This window comes from Apteryx mantelli, chromosome 27, assembly GCF_036417845.1.
Source record: "Apteryx mantelli isolate bAptMan1 chromosome 27, bAptMan1.hap1, whole genome shotgun sequence".
NCBI classification, from domain to species: domain Eukaryota; kingdom Metazoa; phylum Chordata; class Aves; order Apterygiformes; family Apterygidae; genus Apteryx; species Apteryx mantelli.
The window spans coordinates 8,547,811-8,572,975 of record NC_090004.1 but is presented as its reverse complement, the minus strand read 5'-3'; the positions used below and the strand labels follow the sequence as shown (position 1 = coordinate 8,572,975).

The following is a 25,165-nucleotide window of genomic DNA, read 5'->3' as shown; positions in this document are numbered from 1 at the left end:
GCGCCGGCAAACTTGCTGCTGTAGTGTGGAGTCGAGAATAAAGACTCCTGCATGACAGAAGCATTACTTACATTTTTATTTTTTAAAACGTCTGTGTCAATTCTCCTAAGCTGAGAGTTGGGATTTCATGTGTGTTTTTTTCCTCTTTTAAAGAGAGTGTCTGTGTTTGTTTCTGGCTGGATCCAGCTAAGGGTGCGTGGAGCCCAGACGGCCAGAGCACTGCCCTGTGTAGGGAGTCTGTGAAGCAGATAATTGTGCTCTCTCCTGAGCCACGCATCCTGTTTCCGTTCCTCTTGTCAGGGCAGTGAGAACATGTGAAATGGTTCAAAGTGTTTATGTGACAGGTGTTTCAGTTTAACAACCTGTAATTTTTAACTCAGAAGACCAAATTGAGCCCAAAATGAGGAAGATGATTTATGATGGATAACGCTTAGGAATTGGAAGTGTGTATTAGCAACTCTGTAATGTTGTGTCCAGAGCAGGAGCGAGCTGCTTGCTTTCACTGAAAGGGCTGGCACTCGGGTGACGCTGACCTCCTGCAGCCTGGTCCTGAGCAGCGAGAGGACTGGCCTGGCAGGCTGGTACCTACAGCTCCAGCTCCTGCTCTGAAAGATCTGGGGTTAGGCATGAGGCTGGCAGAGTTTGTCATGACTCGACCCAACCACCGTGACTCTCTGGAGCCCTGGGTTTCGTGCCAGAGCAGTTACAGGGAATCAGAAAGCATTTAATGCAAGTAGGGCTGTAGAGTTCACAACTGGAGCCCATATGAAAGGTCCCAAGGCTGTCTTCAGAGGGACTGATTATGCACAACAAGCCTATTCCAGTCCTCTCAGGTGGAGAGAAGAAACAGCAGCTGCCCAGATAGTAATATGAATGTTAATTCTCATTGCAGACAGTGTGGGTACAGCAAAACCAGCCAGGATGGAGATGAGGAGCTGTACTTCCACTGTAAGTGAAGTCTGGCCACCGTGGTCTGTGTAATTGTGTGGGGATCTCTGTATTGATAGTTATTAATAACCCAGCTCTTGGCAAAGCAGCCCTGAATCCTTGCTTTTGAAGTGTTGTCATCCCATGTTATCGCAGAGAAGGCCAGCTCAGCACAGCAAGGCTCTCTGGAGACAGCTGGCTTGACAGCTTCGTAAGCCAGTGTCCATCCTTCCTGCACACAGGTCACTGGCATGCCAAAGGAAATGGAGATGCTTTCAGCCTTCCACAGGGTGTATGAATTATTCTGTCACCTTTTTGCAAACGGGTATATGAGAATATAGCTTTGTTTTCTGGGGTTACTCTTGATTATTGAGTAGCGATGATTTTGCAGACAACAGTTGTCAAAGGAAATTCAAATGTCAGAACTGATGAGTTTATTTGATTCCTGGCATATGCCCATTAGGCACACACATGCTCTTCTGCTCCTTGAAGCATTTTAGAAGCAGCAAAGCCTGTGTGCTTTTCAGATGAGGCTTTGTTGTTTCACCTGCTTTTGAAGGGCCTTGAGTGTTGTTGATCTGCCCTCGGAAGTTTGCGGAAGGTTTTTTGCACAAAGTGGAGTGAGGGGAAGTACAGCAGCTGTTTCTCAGGCCACCTGCAAATGACGCATAAGGTGGAAGAGAAACCTTGTGTGGTGTGACCCCCTTGCAGGAGTGATTTGGCAGTCTCAACACCAGAGCGCTCTGTGGTTTGCCTTTATGCTGGTCCTGGGCAGATGAAGCAGCCCATGCAAAACATTCAGCTCTCCCATCAGTCATCATCTTTGTCTTGCACAAGGAGATGAGGAGATACCACATCATTTTATCAGAGGCCTTGCAAATGGCAAAGCTGATGTGCTTTGGCCTTTATTTTGTTTGTTTATTTTCAGGAAATGTAAGTTAAAGTTTTGAGGAAACCCCAGCAAGCAGGCAGACTTTTCCCCTCCAGAGCTCTGCAATAGCTTCTGTAAATGGGTCAGTCTCATTATGCGTAGTTCTCCTGGACATGCTCCCAGGCAGTGTCACTCACCATTTAGCAGATGGTAGCAGCCCCTGGGAGATATTTTGCTGTACATGGTGCTAATCAAGGGGACCTAGAACATGGCCTTTGTTCGTGATTATGTTTATCCCTCCTAGAGGTCTTGGGAACAGAGATAAATTGGATACTCAAGAATTAGCATGGGCGGCAGATATGCTCAGTCCGAGAGGACTGAGAGGAAACTGCACTAGAGGGAAGGAGCTGCAGTCCTTTAACCTAGGGGTCACAGTAATGGAGGAGAGTGATTATGTTCATTTAATCTCACAAGGAATTTCTTAGTAACTTCAAAACTAAATCTTTTGAATTGCTCACAAAAAAGTGGCAAGTTAGTTCTTCCAGGAGACCTGGAGATAGCCTACCGAGAGCATTTCCAGAGGCAGCCAAATGGGATCTCTTAACAAGCCTGTCTGTGTTGCCAGTGTGCCTAGCCTCAGAGAGAGGCCAGGACTGAAAGCAAGAGGAGAGGAGGAGCGCTGTCAGAGCTGTGGTGCTACCTGAATTGTTATTCAGAGGGGTGCCCATAATGTGTGGTAGCTGGTGACCTAATAGCGTAATGTGTCCAGGTATGGACAGGTATGTTGGCCTATGTGGAGAGGTATGTTTGGCCTCCTGTACTCAGTGCATTCACATGCATGAAGAATACCAGCCTGCCACATTTTGTCATTAGCACTGGTGAGAGGGGCAGGGTGCTGTTTGCCATGTGTAACTTAGTGCTGCAAGATTAAGAGCAATTTCCTGTAAGTATCTCACCAGCACAGGCAGCAGCATGGAGCAACCTAAACCAGCTTCGTTTCATTGTCCCTTTGCCAGGGAGAGCAAGAGAGAAGGGACCTCCTGAGTCACAGGTGGGAGTATGGGAAACGACTGGCTTGTTTCAGGCTGCTTTTGCCCTCTTTAGGGATCTTAAATATTAAATTAGTATTTTTTTCAAAGAAGTCTTGCTCTAGCAGTGAATGTAGCTGTGCTCCAGCCACCTCAGCAAATCTGGGTACAGTGAAACAGCCAGTATCTACCTGGGGTGCAGTGTGCTCCGCTGAAATCTGTGATGGTGAATGGCTTCTAGCTGCTGAGCCAGAGTGAAATCCCCTTAGGAGGGGACATCTCATCCCAAAGACAAGCCTTGGGCTCACGCTGAGAGACTGCAGGATGCACTCTGCCCCCAAGGGCCTCTGTGAAAGCCCATGGGAATTGGGGAGCAGCAGGTGTGCAGGACACGCAGGCCAGAGGTGAAGTGCAGTGAGATGTCAAAGTGTTGGAAGCTTATCCCATCTCAGGGGTGTCCTGTCTGGGCAGAGCCTTAGGAAACTGTCCTGGCACACATTTCTCATGCATTCTTTGTATAATTCCCCACTTTCCTGCAGTTAAAATACCAACCAGGAGGACGTACATCAACCCTGACACTTGTGAAGACCCCATGCAGGCTGTGCACCTCTTTGCCAAAGAACTGGATAACTCTAATATTAAAATTGAGAGGATCATCGGGACAGGCAAGTTCCACATCACTAGCCCTCCAGGGAGGGCTCCAGGCCCCTCTCCTGAAGGGTGTTGCTGTTACACCTTTGGCTGTGCCATAATGGCAGTGGCCACCGCCAGTGGCTGCAGGCTGTATTCTTAACTGGGGCATTCCCCAGCTCACCCCCCAGCATGCTGCTCAATTCCTTGTAGTATTCCTGGGGCCACAGGGAGGATGCAGAGGCCAGTGGCCGGAGAGAAAGGGGATATGCAACAGCAGTGACGCTTGATGGGGCAGAGCCAGCCCAGCCTCCGGTGTGTCCATTGTGCGTGTGAAGCTGATGCCTAGTCTGAGCCCAGTCCCCGGGTAGAAGCTCTAAACTGAGAGTCACATTGGCAAAAGAGATCCCACTGAGACAGTTGTCTGATGCTTTTTCCAGATAGAGGTGGGAAAGCGGGACAGAACACGAAATGCTTGCAAAAATTCAAAGAAGTTGGAGGCTCGGGAGGCTCTGGACTCCCAGAGCTGCCCTTTCTCCTAGCTGAGAAAGGAGACAGCAGAGTATTACTGCCATTTCTGTTTGCATATACTTGAAGGTGCCCAATTTTGGATGTGCATGAACAACTGGATAGGGAGAGTCCATATCACTTTCTATGCATTCTTTGCTATTCTTTGATGATTAGTAAGGCCTTTGCTTTGCAAACATTTCAGGTGCTGATCATCTAGGTAATGGTTAGTTAGATTGCCATACAATATCTATACTGTGCTTAATTCAAAAGTCTCTAATTAGACTCCGTGAAAGAAAGAGGTGTCAGACGTTATCCTTTCGATGCCTTGGAATTGCTGTTATAGCCTTGCCTGAGCAGAAGTAGCGTGAGAGCATTCCTGTCCTACTGTTGCTCCTTACAGGATTCTGGTCACCTTGCTGAGGTCTTTAAAGGCATCTCTGTATTCTCTGCTACCATCAGCACTATGGATCTTTGCTCTTGCTCTTATCTTAGAAGGTTTTATATGCATATAGCAGGGAGATGGGAGTAGGGTTCGTTAATATTTTGTACAGAAGCTTGATGTAGCATTCCTGATTGTTTTTCTGAGGCACTAAGTACAGCCAACAGAGTGAGGAGTGTACCAGAAAGCATCAGCAATTATCTGCGTCTGGGCAGTTTGACAGCAGCACGAAAACTATTTATAAAAATGTGAACTTAATGATTTATTGATTTTCATCAACTTCACTGCCTAAAACTTAAAAGCAAATTAAAATCCCCTCACTGGGCCCTGGAGCTTTAATCACTAATGTGCGCCAGAACATGGGAAACATGATTATTCTTTGTCATTTTTTTTCCCTAAAGATAAATTCAGCTGGGGAAAAAGAAGAGGTGGAGGCAGGGAAGAAGGAAGAGTTTGCCTACCAGTTTAAAGGACGATGTTGAGTGGAAGAGGCTATCTTTTTAGCTGCTGAGTAGAGCAACTGAGACAGTAATCCCAGATATATTTCAGAAGCAAATTGGTGTTTGAAAAAATCAAGAAATAAATTAGTCAGGAAGACATTTAAATGTAGAGAATTTAGGAGTGCATTTGTCTCACTGCTGATCTAATAGATACCTGGCTTTCAAGTCAATAAAGCTTTTCAAATCTACATTTTTTTTTTTCCTGTAAAGGCAATGCTGGCCTTTTATGAATTTGGCAACTTCTGTGGTCAAGTGTGTGGCTGTAAAGAGTGGGATCCTCTGCCTCAAACACTGCAGAAACACTCGTGGCCTTAACTATGCTTTGTTGCCATGAAAAGCAGATCTTGTATTTGTGATAAGCTTGGAGGCAGAATTGGTCAGATCCAGGGAGCACAAACTTTGTGACTGGGGGACAATTTACTTTTAATGGAAAAAAGTCCAGTATGCACTTGACCAAAGCATGGAGGGTGTGGCTTACAGAGCTAGGAAGAGGAAGAAGAAATTGCATTACATTATCACACACATTTTTTAGTATCACATGCTGATACTAAACTTGTGTCAAGGTGTGTGTGTTCAACAAAGGTGTGAAAGATGGTAAACAGACTTTACAGAGACATTTATGGGTAGCTGCAGCCACGCAGTGCTCCGTGCTCTTCTGAGTTTGTGGATTGGCAAAACCTCTGATTAACGGTTGGAAAGTCTTGTTTGTGTACACAGCAAAACATTACTTGTGCTACAGAAACGCACTTTGTTTCCAAAACAAAGGAAATATCCCCTAAAGAGAAACTGTCTGACTTTCCCGAAGAGGACTGCTGCCCTTTGCTTTGTAGTAGATGTTATAACCGGTCTTTATAGTGCATTGCAACAACTCTGTAAAACATTGTCCTTACACAATGATACTGAGAACTTTGAGGAAGCCATAAATAAAGTCAGCTAGCAAAGTAGCTCATTTTTTCATGGTCTGAAAATGACAGAGAGTGGTCTATTACAGCATGTAAAAGGATGATAAGAAAACAATTGCATGTGGGGTTCTCTCAGAATGCAAGGTGTTTAATAACAAGATATGAGGGATGTATTGCCGCAGCCACAGATGCTTTTTAACTCATCTCTCTGCTGCACAGGAGAGTTTGGAGAAATCTGCCGGGGATGTCTGAAGTTGCCCAGCAAAAGAGAGCTCCCGGTTGCAATCCAGACCCTTCGGGCTGGGTGCTCGGAGAAGCAGAAGCACATCTTCCTGGCGGAGGCCTGCACTATGGGCCAATTTGACCACTCCAATATCATCCGCCTGGAGGGAGTCATCACCAGAGGTAAAGGTGGTCTGTTGTGTTGTATGAAAGGTGTTAGTCTGAGTGACGCACGGTGCAGAAGAGCCTTTGCACAGGTTTCATGGAGAGTGAGGTAAAATCCACCTGTGCATTGCAGTGTTATATACTGTTATTATCTGCTGGTAAGTCCTGGCTGTTACAGTGTATTCTCACAGGATGATTTCTCTGTGTAGGATGTTTTGTTTATTTTTGGTATTTTTAATGATATGTCCAGCCTAAGGTGTTAGGTTTATGGCCCTGGTGTGTTTACCTCATAAATTTCAGCCTGAAAATTCTAGTTTTCTTACTCCGCATTTCTGAGGGCAAGGTTGTGCGGTTGCAGAGAGCATTGAAAGACCTGCCCTCATTTCACTTACTGCTCTGGCTGGTCTAACAGCATACAAGTGTTGGAGGGAGTGCAATAAGCCTGAATGCTCTGCATGCCTGCAGTTGCCTTCATCCAAGGTATTTAAAGCATCCTCATAAAAGGCAGGATGTGTCAGCTCTGAGAATGACCTGACGTGTAAACAGGACCACAGTTTTCCGACATGGGCAGTTTCTACAGCCATCTTTCCTTTTTTTTTTTTTTTTCCCCCTTCCCCCCAACGATTTTCCCATTTGGCAGAACTGATTATCACTGGTGGCAGCCATGCTGCTGGCACTTTTATCACCAAAGACAGCCCTGCACAGCACAGTGAGCTCTGGAGCTTCATGGATGTGGAGATGTTGGAGTTAGGCAGTGGTACTTTATGTTCAAGAAATACATAGCACCGCTGCAGAAACACAGAAATCATCATCAAAACTGTGCACAGCAGTAATGACCTGTTTGCTCCAGGTTACCAGCAATTCCAAGCAAGTGAAAGTTGGGATGTGTAGAGTGCTGATGGTAATGATGGGCGGGCAGGGTGAGGGAGTGGTGATGAGACAGTCGTTGTGTGATCGCATGGCACTTGTACTGTTCAGGGGATACAAAGTGATTTCAGAATTATTATGTGATTATTAGCGCCCAGCAAAGTGAAGTGATATGTTTCCTGCCTGATTCTGTGACAACAACGCTGCCTACTTTACTTGATGATTTAAAGGTGAGTGTAAGTAATTGTCCTGGGTGAAAGCTGGAAGAATACTGATTGTTCTTCTAGTTATCCACCGTGGATTTTGGCCCCAGACGTAGAAACCTTGCCTTAGCAACAGGATGCACTTAAGTTCTTGCTTTGGAAGGTGATGACCTAGAGCTGGAGCTATGGTACTCTTGTTCTCTGAAAATCAAATGTTTTCTCATGTATTGGCCATTTAGTATCCTGATGGTTAATAAAATGCTTACAGCTAGATTACTAAAGCCAGGCAGTAGGACTGGCTTAGCAGCAAAACAGTGCACTCTCGATTAAAAGCGAATCGAAGTGAGGTTCTGTCAGTAAAACAGATGACTGTGAATGCTCTCGGCTCTCAGGGGAGTGCGTGTTGTGAACTAGCCTGTGAATGCCATAGTTGAATATATATTCACATAAATCCAAAGAAATGTGAGCACGTGTGGTGGTTTTAACCAGCCCTTTTATTAAGTAAAGAAGTATTTCTGTTCTGAGTCTTGGGCTGAGCTGGTCAATTTTGCTTTCACTGAGTAATGCCTTCCTCCTTTGCTGTGTGGTTCAATGTCCTGATAAAAGGAACATCGGATATTGGGATCCTAGCAGAACCACAGGAAAGCCTTGGACCCATGGGCCATTACAAACTTTCTGAGATGAAACCCTTTCTCCCTTAATAGCCAGTCTAGCAGTCAGGTAATGCAGGCTGACCACACTGTAAGTTAGTGTCCAGATTTTTTGGTACCTGTTGAAATACTGCAATCAGACTGGTGTCCCAGCAGTAAAATAATCACTTGAGCACTACTCACAGCTGCCCTACTGACACATCCACAAATCACAAAAGTTCTTTCTGCCACCAGCATTGCAGCAGGAACCTCAAGCTGTGTTATTCATTTGTGGTGACCCCAAAGGTGATTCCTTTGGAGCTGCTCTTTCCAAAGTTGGTCTTTTTTGTTCCTAGGTATAAAGATTTTTATCCAGCAAACTAATAACATAATTTGTCTAAATGAGCTCTGCTTAGCAAGAGACTCAAACTTCTAAGAAGTGTCTTGTCTAGATATTTGATAAGTCCATGTATCATCTGCAAACTAGATTATCAGTGAGTTTGTATCTATGTCATGATCTTTGAGGAAAATGGCAGACTGAGTATCAGTCTTTCCAGAACAGCTCTAGAAACACTCCATGTAATGAGGATTTCCTATTTATCGCTACTTTTCAGTTCCTGTTAGCCAGATCTTCTTCTATTTATCACACTTACTTAAGGCTGGTAGTGCTTGCTCTTTAATCAGAGTATCTTGTGTACAGAAAGTCTAACATGTGGCAGAAGGATAAGTAGTTACCTTTTCAACCAAGTCTAAACTCATAAAATACTCTCAGCCTGTTCTCTGGTCTTCTGCCAGACCCCTTCTCCTCCCTGGGCTTTATTAGCATATTGATCCTGACATAGTGCTCAGGATCCCATGGTTCTGAGTTATCAATAATTCTGAAAGAGATAATGGTGTCTTTAAGGTGAAGTGCCTTCCACCCACCACCGTTAGCTCCCTCAAGCAGGCTATAACAATGATTTTGGCATTCCAACCACAAGAGTCATTGCACTAGGCTTCAGCAGTGCCAAGTATGTCAAATTCGTTTTCATCAATAGGATTTCCAATTCCTCTCTCTCATTATCCATTCTCTATCACTAGCAGATAAGCATCTCTTCTTGTCATGCATGTTGCCCCATCAGTGCGGTTTGTGATGTGCCAAGATTACATCTGTACCACGTTCATCTCCTTGTTCTCTGTTTGCACCGTTAGCTCAGTATCCTCTTGGCTGCTCAAGCTAATCCATAGTTGAGGGGATTAATGCACCCCCATGTGAGATAGTTAAAGGTCCTGTATGGACAGGATAGCCTACTGCGGAGCGGCAAAGGAGTCCACATGATCCAGACCTTCAGCTTCACTCCTAATATTCCTCCAGGTGCAATTAATAGAAGAAATCTTAAGAGGAAAATATCTTCCTCTTAAAAGTGAGGAGGAATCCTTTCTTTTGTTGACTCAGATTGCACTTTCTTGGAATGTGCCTAGTTCATCTTCTTTTCATAGTTCCCTGGAACAGTAGGTTATGATAAATGAAAATTCTCATATTGAAAATGTGGCAAAAATGTCATCTTTAGAAGAGGGAAGATTGGAGGACTTAACATCTGGAGGGCTGGAAGGTTTGCTGTGCATTTGTGTTTATATCAGCACTGAGCTACCTGCAGCAATAAGCAGAAATCATGAAATGCTCCTTTTCTGTTTCTCTGTCCAGGGAACACCATGATGCTTGTGATGGAGTACATGGGGAATGGAGTGCTAGATTCTTTTCTCAGGGTGAGTGCTGCGGGAGCTGGTGTTAACTGCTGGGACTTGTCACCCACTCAGGCACAGATGGTGGTGCCCCCATTTCTCCAGCTCCTTGAATTGGGCATCATTGATTTGTGGCTTTTCCCCCTCTTTTTTTACAGAAACATGAGGGACAGTTCACGGCCACCCAGCTCATTGGCATGTTGCAGGGGATTGCCTCTGGCATGAAGTACCTGACAGAGATGGGTTACGTACATAAAAGCCTTGCTGCCCACAAAGTCCTTGTAAACAGCAACCTGGCTTGCAAAATAACTGGTTTCAGACAGCCACAAGAAGACAAAATGGAGACCATCTTCACCACTATGGTAAGCTGTAGGTGTCTGGTAGCCATCAAGGTGTTGCACTAGAACAGAGGTATGGAAGATTGAAGTCTTTCACTAAATGTACTGTGGTGCTGAACCATCAGCTTTTTATGCAGTATGAGGAGAAAGTGCATGTTCTGAAGGTGCATAGGATTGACAGTGAAAGTAACTATTAAGGAATACTAAAGTGAGCTGTTTAAATAATGTGATTGTTAACTATCTCTTTTGCTTGCAAGTGGGGACTTCCAAATTTTTTTTTTCCCTAAATCTGTTGATAAAGATTTAGAAAAGCACAATGCTTTCTGTTTTACTCAAGCTGGAAACAAATTCTTTCGTTGGTAGTGTAAAAATCATGGATATCTTTTGCTTAAGGTATAAGGCTGAAGAAATCTCCCACACAGAGTGGTAGCAGACCCTGTTTTCCCCATCCTAACCAGATTTAGAGGAAGAGGAGAGAAACATTTGATCCAGATGGTAATCTGAAGTCTACTTCCAAGCCTGAGCCCATAGGCAAAGGAGCACACTCAGAGATTTGGACCTGACACGGAATAACTGTTAGACTTCAGCCCTCTCCTATTGCTTCCAAGAGAGGTGTAAATAAGAGAGAGCAACCAGGGTGAGCACTGGTGTCCTGGACATCTCTACTTATGCTTGGCATTACTTGGCAGAAAGCTTCCTTTTGCTTTGACAATCCTGCATTTCCAAATTCTGCTTTAAATGCTTCCAAAAAGCAAAATGCTGACAGAATGGCTACAAAATCTTTGCAGAACTGGATCCTCCCTGGTTACAATGCACAGCCGTGGCGAGGATCACTTGGACTGGGGCCTAGCATCACTGGAGAGGTTTCCAGGCCTGCTCTGAATGTTGAACAGGGATCAAATCTAAAGCCAGCCAACTTCCACAGCTGGAGTTAATAATATATGCAGCAATCCTACTCCAGAAATGGTATTCTTCCTAGGCTCACATTTTCTCTTCCTCATGTATGGATGCAGTCTTTGCATCTTAACAGTTTCTTTCTCAGCTAGAAATCAAATACATTTAGCTATGGAACTCTACAGCTTTCCGTGTAACACCACTCTTTCTCCTCTTGCTGTAATCCTCTGTGCATGTGTGTGCGAGTTGGCAGAGAGAAGGCAGGTGGCTGAAGGCAGCTTTGGCAGCCTCAGGATTCGTTATGTCTATTTTATCACTTGTAATGAAATTCATGGTTTTCAATTAAGAGTTTAAGTCCTACTCGATTCATACTCACGCCTCTTCAGCTCTGCTAGCCAATACATCTCTCAAGTGCTCACGCACACTTGGAGAAGCTGCCTGAGAATCCGCAAGTGTGGATCTGGGGCGACTGCCTCCAGTCACACAGATTTCCAGCCCAGGCGTGATGGCTGTGCAGCCACACTGCAGTACCCTGGAGACAGTGCAGCCCCCACTCTGGGTTTGCTGTGTCCATGGGAAGTTGCTCTCCCCGATGCTTTCACAGTCCAATTTAGCGCATTTCACTTGTCAGCGAAGAAATCAAGGTACAGTATTTTTAGCTGAAAAGCAATAAAATGTTTCATTTGATACCCTATAGCCCTCCTACATCAGCTGAACCTTTTACAGTATCCCATTAACCAGACATTAGTATTTAAAAAAAGCCATTGATTTTCCAATCAAATGAGTACTTATTGTTTGCAGATGTGTTTGGGTAGCACTAAGAAGGCAGCGCCTGATGTGTACTGGCTTCAGGTCCCCTAGTGCCTGTGTCCTAATGCAGGGTTTGGGTGTCCCAGAGAGAACAGCCTGTCTGTAGGGTTTGGCTCCCAGTCCATCAGGAGCTGCAGTTGTCTACCAGCTCTGATTGGGCTGAGGTGAAAAAGAGTCTCAGAAAATTTCTTTTAGCCTTTATCGTTGGTTCGAGGGAGGCACACTCACTGCACTCCTTAGGGAAAGCCCCACCATTCTGCAGAGTCCCTGACAAAACACGACCCCATCGTGCTGTCTGGAATGGGTGACATTACATGCAGAACCATAGCGTGGACTATGGCAGTGCTGCCTGCAAAGCTCTAGAGAAGAGTTTCCCTGACACTGGTGTGCAGCTGGGTACGGCATGTGCCTGGCTGAGCTAAGGGGAATGGAAAGACCGGCAGCAGCCCTGGCTTCTCTCCCCTGCTGTGAAGTGGGGCCCTGGCTTTGGGGACCAGGTCTCCCTGCTGTTAATTAGAATTAGCTGCAGTGTCTATCACCTGCTTACCCAGTGTGTCCAGAAGGATTCTGCAGACACTGGGGAGGGGAGTGCTAGTTATAGGAGAGCAAGCCAGGACGGAGGGACTGTGTTTGCAGAGCTCTGAGATGATTTTCATTAAATATTAACATATAAAATGCCATCAGCTCTTCCCTGAGACTTTCTCTCTCCCATTAATATTTCAGGACTTGCGCTCCCGTGTAGCATACTGTTGCATGTCCATTTTAAAACAAACTGAGGCAAAAGTTTTCCCTCAGTATTAAAACTGCATGTGGTATGTGGGCCTGTTCTCTGTGTCTGCCCTGTGATGCAGGTGGAAGGCACATTGAACAGCAGCCATGGGAATTGCTTGTGTCTGTTATTGCCTAGTTCTTTTGTGTGTGAGAACATAATTTCTTCCCTTTTTCTGCCTGGACAGAGTGGGAAGAGCCTTGTGCTGTGGTCAGCCCCTGAAGCTATCCAGTATCACCACTTTAGTCCTGCCAGTGATGTGTGGAGCTTTGGCATTGTCATGTGGGAAGTCATGTCCTATGGAGAGAGACCCTACTGGGACATGTCCAACCAGGATGTGAGTCCCGCAGCAGCCCACGTGGTAGATTAGGATGTTACTGTTACTAATAGTGTGCACGTGGCTTGAATGGACTTGTTGTAGTCTCTGGAGTCCACAAAGGAGCTGCTGTTACTCGCCAGTGCAGGGTGGTGAAGAGGATGGTTTGCCATGGCGGTTGGTTTTGGTTTGTTGTTTTGGTTTTGCATACAATGTGTATTACAGTGTCTCTTTCTGACCCCCAGAACTCGGAGACTTTTCCTCACCCCTCTCTGGCCCTGCCTTTCTCTGCCCTTGCAGGTGATAAAGGCCATAGAAGATGGATTCCGCCTCCCTGCCCCAATGAACTGCCAGCCTCCTCTTCACCAGCTCATGCTGGACTGCTGGCAGAAGGATCGCAACGAGAGACCCAAGTTCTCACACATCCATAATATCCTGAGCAAGATGGTGCAGAGCCCAGAGCCTCCAAAGTGCCCCAACTCCACGTGCACCAGGTGACTGCCTTTCTATTTTGCTGCCTTTCGTTCTGCACTGCGGGACAGACTGAGCCTTTGCCTGCAGGTTCACACTTCAGCTACTGGATGGCACAGGGCTCAAAACCTGTCTGAACTGGTGCATGTCCAGAGCGGTTACATCTAAATCATTGCAGTAGCCCTGAGATGTGCACTGTATAACAGAGATCAGGTTTGGGTCCTCTGGGCCTTTGGGTAGAGGGATCAGGAGACGGCTATACTCCCTGCAGCACTAGCTGTGTTGACTCTGCTAAGATCACAGAAAATTGCTTTACTTTCGACTCTGGTGACACCAGTGATGCAAAGCTATTGCAGAACTGAAGAAAACTTCCAAAGATACTCATCCCAGAGAGCACACAGCCCTTGGGACACATGTCCATATCCAAGCACTGTCTTCTCTCACATGGGATTTGGGATGAAGTTCAAAGTTGTTGTGCCCAGATCACCCCTTTTCCCCAAGTCCTCTGGTGCATCATCAATGAGGCAACCTGCAGGCCATTCCCTAGATGTGGGTGTGACTCCCCCTGTGCTCATCTCCTCACATGCTCCCTTTATGTTGGCAGGTCCCACAGCACATCCATTCCCCTGACCGAACGTACTTTCTCAGCCTTCCCATCTTTCAGCTCTGTGGGCGAGTGGCTGGAAGCAATAGAAATGGGCAGGTACAAAGATAACTTCACAGCTGCAGGCTACTGCTACCTGGAATCTGTGGCCAGGATGACAGTCCAGTAAGTGAAAAGGTTTCCTGACTATAAACCCATGTGGATGGATACAGTGTGAACAAGCTCTGCTTTTAAATTACAGTCAGTTGTCACAAAGTAAGAGCACAGGTCTTCCAAAACATGTCTGTTAGAGCTCACTGGGGTGGATTGGGCAGCATGTGTTGTCATCTCAGTGGCTGCTTTTGAAGCTGAGATTTAAACCTGTAGTTTCTGACAGGAATAGTGAGTTACCTGTCCCTTACAGAAAACAATGTCAAAAAAAGGTGCAATTTACTGATAATCTTTTTTTCCTGGCAGTACAGGACCCTCCTAGTCTTGCAGCATGGTAGGGAATTGTCATGCGAATGGCATGCTGAAGGCATGCACTAATCCTGGATTCCCTCTCAAATTTCACACTGTTTTTGGCTGGGACGGTAAGCTGGGGATTTGTCCTACAGGTCTGCAATAGCCTGATAGTCTGAAATCTGCACTGCCCCTTCCTGGAAAGCAATTGGAGTTAGGGGCACTGCACAGTTAGCACTTTTTTCACTGCTGATGTGGGGCTTGTTTTCCAGAGATGTCCTGAGCCTGGGGATCACGCTGGTGGAGCATCAGAAGACCATCCTGAGTGGCATCCAGACTCTCCGGGCCCAGGTGATACAAATGCATGGCCGAGGTGTGCAAGTGTGAAGCAACCCCAAACAGACTGTGCAGAGCACTCACCTAACGCTCCCTGGGGAGGAGACAGCCAGCTGCATACTGGCCCAAACTGGACCAAATCTCTGAAATCTTGCTGAGAGCAGTTGAGCAGGTGGGATGTAGGAAACACTGGGCTGCTGCCAAACAAGTCATTCCATGTGGTGAGAGAGCAGGGCTGCCCTTCCTCTGTGCCAGGGAAGCCAAGTATTCCTGGGACATGTGCAGTAATGCAGTGTGTCTGGGTGGATGTGGTTTTCCCTAACAGTGTTTTGTAAGATGAGTCAAACTGTAATGATGCCTTTTCATATGGTACTTAGGTTAACAGGGTGGATGGACATTCGTGCACTGTTTTAATCCAGAGCTGACAGCATTTTGGTATCTAGCATCCTACTGGTGTAATCCATGGGTATTTTTCATATAAGCTGACATGTTCTACTGATCCCACAAGGAGTTTTTATTGCTTTTATTTTTAAAGACTGGAGCACACCTTACACCCAGCGCCCAACTTCTGGAAGGTGACTTTGCCCATCTGGTATGCTGAAAAGGAACTCTTTTCCAGTCATGTCCCTTCCACTCCAAGAGTTACCTCACTGAGTCTTGACACCACTGTTGGTGAACAAAAACAAACGTTCTCCACCAAAATGCAGGGCAAATAGTGATGAATGGTCTTTTGACAAGACAATTTCAGGGGAAGAAATTAAAAGCTTTGACTAAGAGAGCTGTAGTCAGGAGAGGGGAAGTAGATGGGCCCCTTGGACTGCCATCATGGTGATGTTCTTAGCCTTCACTACTTTCTGTGCTGGTCCTGGCACCATCATTTTATGTCTTGAGGAGCCTGGAAAAGTGGAGGGATCTGATCACCCTTTGCACTGACACAGGCCACTGTAAAGTTCCCCAGCAATAGTGCTCACTTTGCAATCTTAATGCAATGCTCAACCTTATAGAAAAGAGCCACAGATCCTGTGGATCAGGACGGCACTATACAAATAGACCATGGCCAGGTAAATGCTGAGTAAGAGGGTAGTTTTGGGTAAAGACAACGAGTGATGCCCGGGCCCTGTCCGACAGAACTAGGTGGATTCGAGGCCAAGCGAAGCGGGCAGAGCATCAGTGTGCTCTCATGGCCATAGGCCAAGCAGGACAGGTGGAAGCCAGAGCCTGGGGAAGCTCCCTGGTGTTAGCTAAGTTAGAGCATCCTGCATAGAAGTGTTCGCCCTACTTCAGTGCAGTAAATGAACAAATGTTCTTCCCTCTATAGGTTTGGAAGTTTTTACAGGGGAAAAAGGTTTTATAAATGGAACTAATTCAAGCCACAGTGGCAAAAAAGAACCTCCCAATTCAGCTAGAAACAGGATGAAAACCTTGGAACTGGTTTGGGGTTAGAGAGACAGAAAGCATGGCTGTTTGGTGTTCGCTGCAGCACTGTGCCCATAGCCACACGAAGAACCACTTCAGCTGCAGGTGAGTAACCTTTGCTTTCTCCTCCCATGGCCAGACTGCCCAGCGCCCTGTCCAAAAAGGGGAAGGAAAAGGCTTTTCGGAGCATCCTCCTCAGCCGTTGCAGAATATGTCAGTTTTGCACCACTGATTAACAGCCCTGTGAAGGGCTGTATGTGAGAAGCAGTAGTGCCAGCACATCCCACAGCATACATAATTTTTGCAACAGAGAGCACTTCAAGTTGTCTGGTTATTTGAGGTTGCTTCAGGGCCTGTGATGCTGGGACAGTACATACCGGCCAAATGCTGGGATTTGGGCAGAACTGACTTGCCTCCGTGGGATCCCTGAAATCCTGTCGTGGCATCTGGGCAAATCAGGGCACAACAGCACTTTATTTTGTTTGCAGATAGTAACTTAATACTGCATCCCTTGCACACTGTTTTTCCCATTGGTTCAGGCCTGATCCATGTCTAAAGTTAATTAAATGGGTCTTTGCAGCCTTGTACAGAGTTTTGTAGACCTTTTACTATCATCTATAAGTATTACAAATGAATTATTGATGATGAAAGACAAAGATTTACAAAGGGAATGAAAGCTGTAGAAGCTATTTGCAGTGCAGTTAGAAATTTTTTTGCATTTTGAGCCAGATATTCCTATTAGACTGCACCATGGGGATAAAGATCTAAATCACAATTAAATGAAGGGCCCTAGCTCCTCAGTCTGCTTGCAGGGCTGGCATGGCACCTACCTACTGCCCAGGCGTTTTCCTTCTGTTCTAGTAGAGCAATTAAGCAAAGAGGCCCATCGTATGTGTTAAAGTCTGTGTCTGGCCTGGTGGTTCTTGCTGAACAAGATATTTTAGGGATCCAACTTTTATTTAGTAAAGCCTCATTTGTGGTGATTTCTTTTTTTAAGCTGATATGCACCTGAGCAAAACTGAGCCTTCAACTCTTCTGGCTTGGCTGCTGTGACCAGTTTAGATTCAGAAGTGTCAAAGACTGACATGATTTCACGTTATTCAGATATGTTAACTCGATTGCATCAGAGATCAGAACTTTTTGTCAACTTCACCAGTAAGTGGTATCAAGAAGGTCCCAGCTAATGTTTGTTTATACATTTTCTGCCTTGTGTTGACATTTTCAGGCAATGTCATGGTGAAATACCATAAACTCTCTTCAGTTGATCTCAAATCCCTGCTGTTCAGGCGGTGCAGGCTGACTTTGAGAAAGCTGCCTTCTTTCTTTGCAGGTTTCTGAGCCCAGTTTCAGAACTCTCAGTAAAAAACGCAAAGAGCAATGTGAATAAGCACAGCACAACTGTGTGCAAAGCTAGTGATAAGAAATCTTGCCCCTGTGGAGAACTGGACCTGCTGCTTTTGCTACAAAACCAGACAGAGCAAGCCGAGATGAGCATACCTTTCACAAGCGAGTTCTGGGTGCACTCTGGGGAGTTTGCTTCTCTCTGAGGTAAACAAACTCTCTCCTTCCTGCCACTTGTTCAGTTTAGACAGCGTTCCCCCATGTCACTTGGTTGGTTTTTGAAAGGAAATTATTTGTCTTCAAATTTCACCTTTGTCCAGTCCAGTTAGTCAGTCTGCATCCTGCTGTTTCATACCCAGAAAAGTAATAATTGTGAACCGAAACCTTTATTTGGTAGAAATGCCAGATCCCAAGGATCAAGTGCAATTTGTATGCTCTTTATGTTTACATTTTATCTATAGAGAAAGTATATTATAGTTCTCTAGGTAGGGAGTTGAACCAACTTGATTCCTGACCACCTCTTCCACATTTCCCTGCTTTTGTCCCATTTGCTGTGATTGTCTCCAGGAGCCTCCTCTGTTCTGGGTGCTAGGAACCATCCTGAGGAGATCACTGCTGCAAGGACTGTGTCTGGTTTGGTGCACGTGATGTGCTGGAAAATCCAGGGTTCAATGACAAGGCAACAGTGTGATTCAGGGTCTGGAAAACACACCTGGTAATGAGTTTCATAATGATAACTCAGCCTGTTCAGTGTAGAAGATGTTAGCAGGGGATCTGTAATGTGTAAGAAGATGGCTGAGGACTCTCTTAGCATTTCAAGATCCTGTTGGGGGGAATTGAAGTCAGCAAAGAGGAACTAAATTGCAGAAATAGTGACGGTAATCAACCACTGAATAGATCACAGGGGAGGTGTCAAATGCTCCAATCACTTGGACTCTTTAAATAACAGCTGGATATCATTCTGGCTGAATGAGAGTATAACCTGTTGAGGTAGTTTGAGGAATTGCTGGGTGAAGTCTCTGGACTTAGCTGTGCAGAGGATCAGTGCACATCATCACGGCAGTGCATCAGGCCTCAATGTTTGTGGCCCTTTCCAAGGGGAGCTCTTACAACCAGCTGGAAAATAAATGTTTAGTAGCAGGACTCTCTTGGACTGGGCACTGTTTGTATTTGTGCAGTGATAAAGGCTGTGCAGGTTAATTAGGTGCCTGGTAAAGGAGATCAGATGAGGAGAGAGCATATACTGCTTCACAGAAGTGCTCAAGATTAATGAATTTTCAGTAAAAATTAGGCTAGAATGTGAATTTCCCTTTGCAACAGATTAAAGGTTATTCCTAGGAATATGTTCCTAGTTTTTTAGGTCATTTGAGAGCCTTACAGCTGAAGGCAACATTGACAGAAGTGGCAGACTTGGTAAGCTCTGATGCATTTTCTCTCCAGCCCCTGCAGAGGCAACAGGGCAGTGTTTGTGGAGAAGGAGGTGAAGTTAGGGTGATGAAGGAGAAATCTAATTTAATTATGAAATGTCTAAACCTTTGTGTAGGAGTGACTGTGATGGAGGTTTGTGGGCAAGGACTAGTTCCTTGTGAGCCACTTTGCTGATGAAACATGTTACGTGAACGCGGAGGAGGGAGGAAGAGGCACAGTCGCAAATGCAGGGATCACGAGGATGGTGAACAAGAGCAGTAGGAGGTAGGTGATGGCTAGAGGGTGGGAAGTCTTCCCTAATATCCCAGCCTTGGGGGATACAGTGACCCCGACCCACGTGTAGCTTCAGGAGAGATGGGCTCGGTGACGTTTCTCTTGAACTGCTCAGAATAGATCCTGTCTCCAAAGTTACCGATGTGAGAAGAGGCCGGCTGTGGCTTGTGCAGAGTGCTGCTGCTCCATTGACTTCGGCAGAGCTGTGGCAGTTTAAATTAGTCAAGGATTTGTTCCTTAATCTGTCTGAACATTGCCTAGCTGGAAGGAGGGAAAACCTCAACACAGTTCATCTATATTCATGGCAATTTCTCGTAGGGCTCCGGTGACTGGTGGCTTTGCAGGGAGCAGTAAGTACATTTGGGAGTTGGCATGGCCGTACAAGTACAGAGTCTTCATTTGTCATTGTCCTTTCATAATAGTTAACCTCTAAACAGAATTAATATAAAATTAATAAAGCCCTATTGCCTTCTATTCTGTTTGGTTCTTTTCCTTATAAAGTGTTCGCTCTATGCTAGAGTACTCCAATTAAAAATGAGACCATTTTTCAATAATTTCCTAAGTGTTTCCCCCACTGAATTAGGCTCCTGCACTATATTCTCTAATATAATCAGAATTGAGTGCACCGTTTCTTCATCTGAGTCTCTCTAGCTGTTCCTCAAAAAAACCTCGGTGCTTAATTACTTTTCTGACTTGCTGTGGCCATGGACTCAGATGTAGCATTTCAGGAAGCTGTTTCCTTTAGACGGTATAATTTTGTGGATAGGATTGTGTTCTGCCTTAGCAGAAATTAGGTGTATTTGCTTTCCTAGTCTCCACTAGAGCTGCACCTTTTTCTCCTGGAAAAAAAGTACATAATGGACCCATGCTCTCTAGCCTAGCTTGTTGGAACAATAAAGACCTTTAATTGGGCTCCTCATCAACACTGAAGATAATAAACAAGATGAACAGATTAACTTATAGATTGTCATTATGTTTTTAAAATTAACTTGCATCCCATCGGCACCTCCTCTTTGGGGAAGTATTCAATGCCTTATAATTAAATTAATTAGCAACACTGTTTTGCAGCTGCTCAACCAAGGGAAACGTCTCAAAACAATTTCATTCTCTTTGCCCATCCAGCCTTTGACACAGTGCAAATTCCTTCCTCTTCCATTAGCTATGGGAAAGCCCTAATCACACTGGTGCTATTAAGGGCTCAGTACCCTTGCCAGAGCACACCAGCCTTCTCTACAGGAGCATTAGTTCGTGTTTAGAGAAGAATAAAGAAGGAGTTTTTTTTGTAATCTGCAGGGTTTGCTAGAGCTAATAAACACAGTTACAAGGGGATTAGATTTTAGATGTTCACACAGAATTTAGGCAAGTTGTGAATTCAAGGAACAGAGCATGTGAACGTATTTGAGCTCCTGTGCAGACAGGCCTGTTGGGCGTACCTGCACGGAGGAGAAGCCCGCCGTGAGGAACCAGAGAGCCCTTAGCTCAACCTGTGGCCACTGTGCCTTGCAGCTGTGAAGCAGGATGCTCTTTCCATCTTATGTCCTTCGAAAACACAGTGCAGCGGCCCTGTATGTCACCAGCCAAAAGATGGGTGCTTTTCCTCTGTAAGGCCTCTGGCAGCGACACGAACCGGGCGTCCGGCCTCTCTCAGCGCGAAGGTGCTGCCAGGTGCCTGCAGCAGCCTCCCAGGCCCTGCCGACGAGCCGCCAGCGCTGGGGAGGGCGTTCAACGCCCCAGGAGAGGAGCGGTGCTGGAATAGCCGCCTGCGTGGCTGGCAGCACGCCCCGAGCGGGCGCGTGGCCCCGGCTGAACGAGCCTCACCGCCGTGCCTCCAGAATAGGCACTTCCAGGAGGAGCGCTGCCCCCACAGCTGCTCTCGCTCTAGCAGCCTTAATTTCCAGAGCAACGAGAAGAGACTGTCTGGCCTTGCAGGCTGTGTGTGTGTAATGCAGAGAGCTGGCCGCGAGCAGCCACTACGGCCCTTCTCGAGAGGCTTATCAGCCATTGCTCGCTCTGTCCCACGCACCCCTCCGAGGGCATCTGGCAAAGACTCTTCTCTTTGAGGGTGTTCCTGCCTGCCCAGCATCCAGGCTCCCTATTTACATTCACACAAAGCCCCATCGGTTTCCTCTAGCTCGATCTGCTAGCAACTGACAGATGAATTTTTTTGGATGATTAGGATCTTAACAAAAGTACCAGTGCAACAAGCACTTGAAAGGCAAAGCCGTTATCATCGTGCTGCTGAGGCACTGCGATGCTGTCGGGGGGGCTGGGCTTAATTCTTCCACTGTAAGAAAGGATAAACTTTCTCGGTTAGGTCTCAGCAGAGAGCTGAGCATGAATGTGTGCAGAATCGAACCAGCTGCTTGTTACTCGGCTGTTATTCTGGACACTGGGTTTTGGTGTATTTAGGTTGCATCTTTAGGTTTCTGCTCTGTTCTTGCAAGAGGTTCCTAGAGCTCGTGCTCTGATGTCAGGTGCCAAGTGCCCTTCTCCAGGATCGCAGGGAGCATCAGCCTCATGCAGCAAGGTCTTTGGGGGTTTTGCTCTCCTCAGGCTGTGCTGCTCATGCATTTGACCCAGTGCATTTTGTTCTCTAGCTGCCACCCTGATGCACTAGCAGAAAACTTCAAGTTTCTGAGCTTTTCTTCATATTCCTAATGTGCATGTTGCCATTAGATGTTCAACTCTGCCAGCAAAAAAAGGCACAGCACAACTTCTCCTCAGGTGTCTGGCTTTGTCTATGCTACAGAATAATTCTGATTACTGCTTGGTTCTGTTAGGGGAGACTCTTGCAAGAAAGTGTCCTTTCCCATTAGCTTTCTAATGTACTGTGTCTGAATCCTCCCGCCTGTGTGGTGTCCTGTTCTCCTGGAGGTTGGAAGGACAGGTCCTCACAGCACGGTCTGTGCAGTATCACGGCACAAGCCATTCCCGGGGCTGGGAGATGCTTCCCTGAGCCGGGAATTAGCTTATCCCCACTTGCTTGCACACTGCTGTAGCACTGTGGTGTCTGGCAATGCCTGGCTCAGGAAAGCGTCTCCCAGCCTCAGGAATGGCCAAAGACCTGAGGAAACATTAGAGTAGGAGCAAAGACCATATTTATTGGAGCCAGAATCTAGGAAAACTGTGGACGCAGGCTGGAGTGACATTGCAAGGAGCTGGACTGCAAAGGTGCTCCACGCAAAGAGAGCACGTGGCTTCATGATAGCTGACACACTCGATCACATTCCCCCTTTCACATAAAACCAAAACTGGCATCAAGTTGGTTCATCTCTAGATGCTTTTTGATATTCATTAACCACATGTTATATACTGTAAATACATACTTGAAAAATCAATATATATTTTTATAAGCTTGAAACAAATGTAATATAAAAGATCACAAAGGACACTATGTGCATTTCATGTTTGAACTATAGTCAGACATCTCCAGGGAATCATCATGATTTGGAGTAATAATAATAATAATAATAAATGATAATAAAGATCTATTGACATTTTTGTTAATTTTGTATTTATTGAACCATGTTTGAAGATTGCAATAAAGAAATACCTAAGTAAAAACAAACATTAATTCTGTCGTGGTTTGTCTGTGTGGGTTTATTTCAGGTGTTCTGATGAAAAGTGCCACTTTTAGCAAGGGTAACAGTTATCAGATAATGAATAGTTTAAGCATGGGCAAGGTGTGAAATAATGCATTAATGTTTTATTAAATAGTGTGTGAGCTAAAATGAGAACCTTTGCTCCTTCCGCAGAGGTGGCAGCAACAGTGCGAATAAGCTACGGTTGCGTCTTGCTATTGACATTTCATTAGGAAAAAAAACATTACTTAACTATTACAGCTTGTGTGTTTTTTGGAGGGAGAGGTCCATCCGTTGGCTTGCTAGGCCAGATGTTGTTTAGACGGGCAGGAATCCCTTCCCAGCACCCTGAGGAACAGGTAACCTTGGAAGTGCTCACAGCGTGGAACTGTCTATACGTGTGCGAGCTGTCAGTCTAATCTAGGCGTTGTGTGTACGTGTGGGGATGCTGCTGAGCAGAGGGAAAACACTGCAGAGTTGCTCTGCTCAAGGCGTGTAATTAATTGTTTAATTGAGTAAATGAAAGCAGAGTATGGCCAGCATGTTAAATGCAAATGCTGCACAAGCAAAAATATTTAGAAATAATTCAATGTGACTCTTTCACCAGTTCCCCTTTCTTATCTTTTTCTTAGGTAGTTTAAGGCCAAAGAACACGTACAAAAGCCTCATTTTGGTACGCTGACAACAGTGACAGCTGCTGAGAAAAAGGAACTGAACGGGTGCTTAAAATGGGCGAAGCCTATTTGCCTTCTGTCGATCAATTAATCCAAGCAGTCTGCACGAGGAGCCTGGCCAGGGCGATATTGGCACTATAAAGAAATAATTAGCGCTCTAAAGCAGGGTTGCAAGCCACAGCCAAGCAGATATATATTTTGCCCAGATTTATCTGCAGCGATGCCTCCCAAGTTCCTGGGGGGTTTTTGCCTGGGCTGGGGGCGTCCCATGTGCCCTGCTGCCGGAGCCGCTGCCGGAGCTGCTGCCGGCTTGGGGCAGGGGCTGCGCCGGCTCCCTCGGTGCGCAGCGTGCCAGGCCAGCGCTGCAGCGCACCTTCGTGAAGCGGGCCATTAATAATTGAAATCGTGTCCTACGGAGACAAATCTGCCTAGGCGGCGTGCCACAGCTTGCAGATAACTGGGAAAGTGTTAGCAACCGCCTCCCCGTGCAGCGGTAAAGGTCAGTGTGAAAGGCAGCGGGAGCCAGGCAAGCGCTGGCCCTGGCTCCGGTCCCAGCTCCGTCCTGGCTGCGGCTCTAGACTTGGCTCTGGCTCCGGCTCCAGCTCTGGCCCTGGCCCCGGCCGTGGCTGCGGCAGCACAGCCCAGGCGCTGCGGACCTGGCCCGGGTCTCAGCTGGCATTAGTTAATGGCACCAAACGGGCTCCTTCCCCTCTGCCATCCGGGCAACAGCGTCCTAGCTCAGGCCGGCATTTGAGCAATTCCCTGCGTTGCCTAAAAGAGAGGCAGATTTTCTGGCTTATTGGGTCAAGCTGTTTTATTGAGCAGTGTCAGTGTCTTCCTGCTCTGCTGGTGGTGGGAGCTTTAGCTTTGTAACGTGCTGCTCACGGCTGCGTGCCTGCCCGGTGCGGCGATGACCGCACGAGCGGCTGCTGCGCCTGCGTCCCCCCCACCCTTGCTGAGCGGCCCGAATATGTCCTGCACGATAGACCAGAGCAAACCTCTCCCCATCTAATTCTTCTCCACTGATAAACAGCTTCGAGAGTGTGTGTGTGTGTGTGTGTGTGTGTGTGCGCGCGTGCGCGCGCGCGCGTGTGCAACAAGGAGCAAAGGAGCAAGGGCATCCTTCCCCGGTGCTGGGGAGAACGTGCGGGGCTTTGCAGTGCCGTGGTTAGCTGTTTTTTAACCCATCTGCTCTGCTTCACGGAGCGGATCTTTGCCCTTCTCTTAGCAGCCCCGGCCCCCGCCGCAGTGACGTTACCCCCGGCCAGGCTGCCCAGCGCTCCTGGGGCTTCGCCCTGGCTGGCATGGGAAAGAGCAGCGCCGTCTGCACGGCCGGTGACACGGCTCCAGGGCCGGGGCAGGAGACGGCGCTCGAGGTGAGCCAGAGCTCGTGGTCCAGGTTACCTGCAGCTGGGACATGTCTTGCTCTCCTGTTTTGTAGTTTCCCTGAGTCCACTGAAATCAATGTTAAAACACTTTTTGTCCTGCCTCAGAAGATCAGGGTGGAGCACAGAGGCTGACGCCGTGTCTCACGGCGCCAGGCGAAGCAATAAATAACCCTTTGGTTTGTCTTGCAGGGAAATGCAATGTGTCAGGTATCACAGCACATCGCATCCAAACGCGATGTGGCATAATGAATCAAACCTCCAAAAATAAAGAGTTCTTCCTGAAATAGACTCCTCACTGTCAATTTAAACTGTGCCAAAAATGGCCATTTGATGCAGGTTACTTCTTTTACCAACAACTTACAAAAGTGGATATTTTTAATTGCTATTTATAATGCGGGTGTGAGCAAGGCATCCCTGTGCAAGCATGTGCTAGTTACAGCACAGCAAACCCCAAATCCCACCTGTGTGCC

General features: G+C 46.5%; 1 protein-coding gene across 1 annotated transcript in view; it reads left to right on the top strand.

The window, feature by feature from the left end:
• Positions 1-14,645, top strand: part of EPHA10 (EPH receptor A10) — a 63,963-nt gene extending 49,318 nt beyond the window's left edge. The window contains exons 9-17 of the mRNA XM_067311340.1: positions 893-948; positions 3,366-3,491; positions 6,027-6,212; positions 9,578-9,639; positions 9,774-9,977; positions 12,614-12,763; positions 13,043-13,236; positions 13,818-13,982; positions 14,531-14,645. Of these exons, the coding sequence (XP_067167441.1) occupies positions 893-948; positions 3,366-3,491; positions 6,027-6,212; positions 9,578-9,639; positions 9,774-9,977; positions 12,614-12,763; positions 13,043-13,236; positions 13,818-13,982; positions 14,531-14,645 (1,258 nt within the window). The remainder of the gene's footprint in view (positions 1-892; positions 949-3,365; positions 3,492-6,026; positions 6,213-9,577; positions 9,640-9,773; positions 9,978-12,613; positions 12,764-13,042; positions 13,237-13,817; positions 13,983-14,530) is intronic.
• The last annotated feature ends 10,520 nt before the right edge of the window (positions 14,646-25,165 follow it).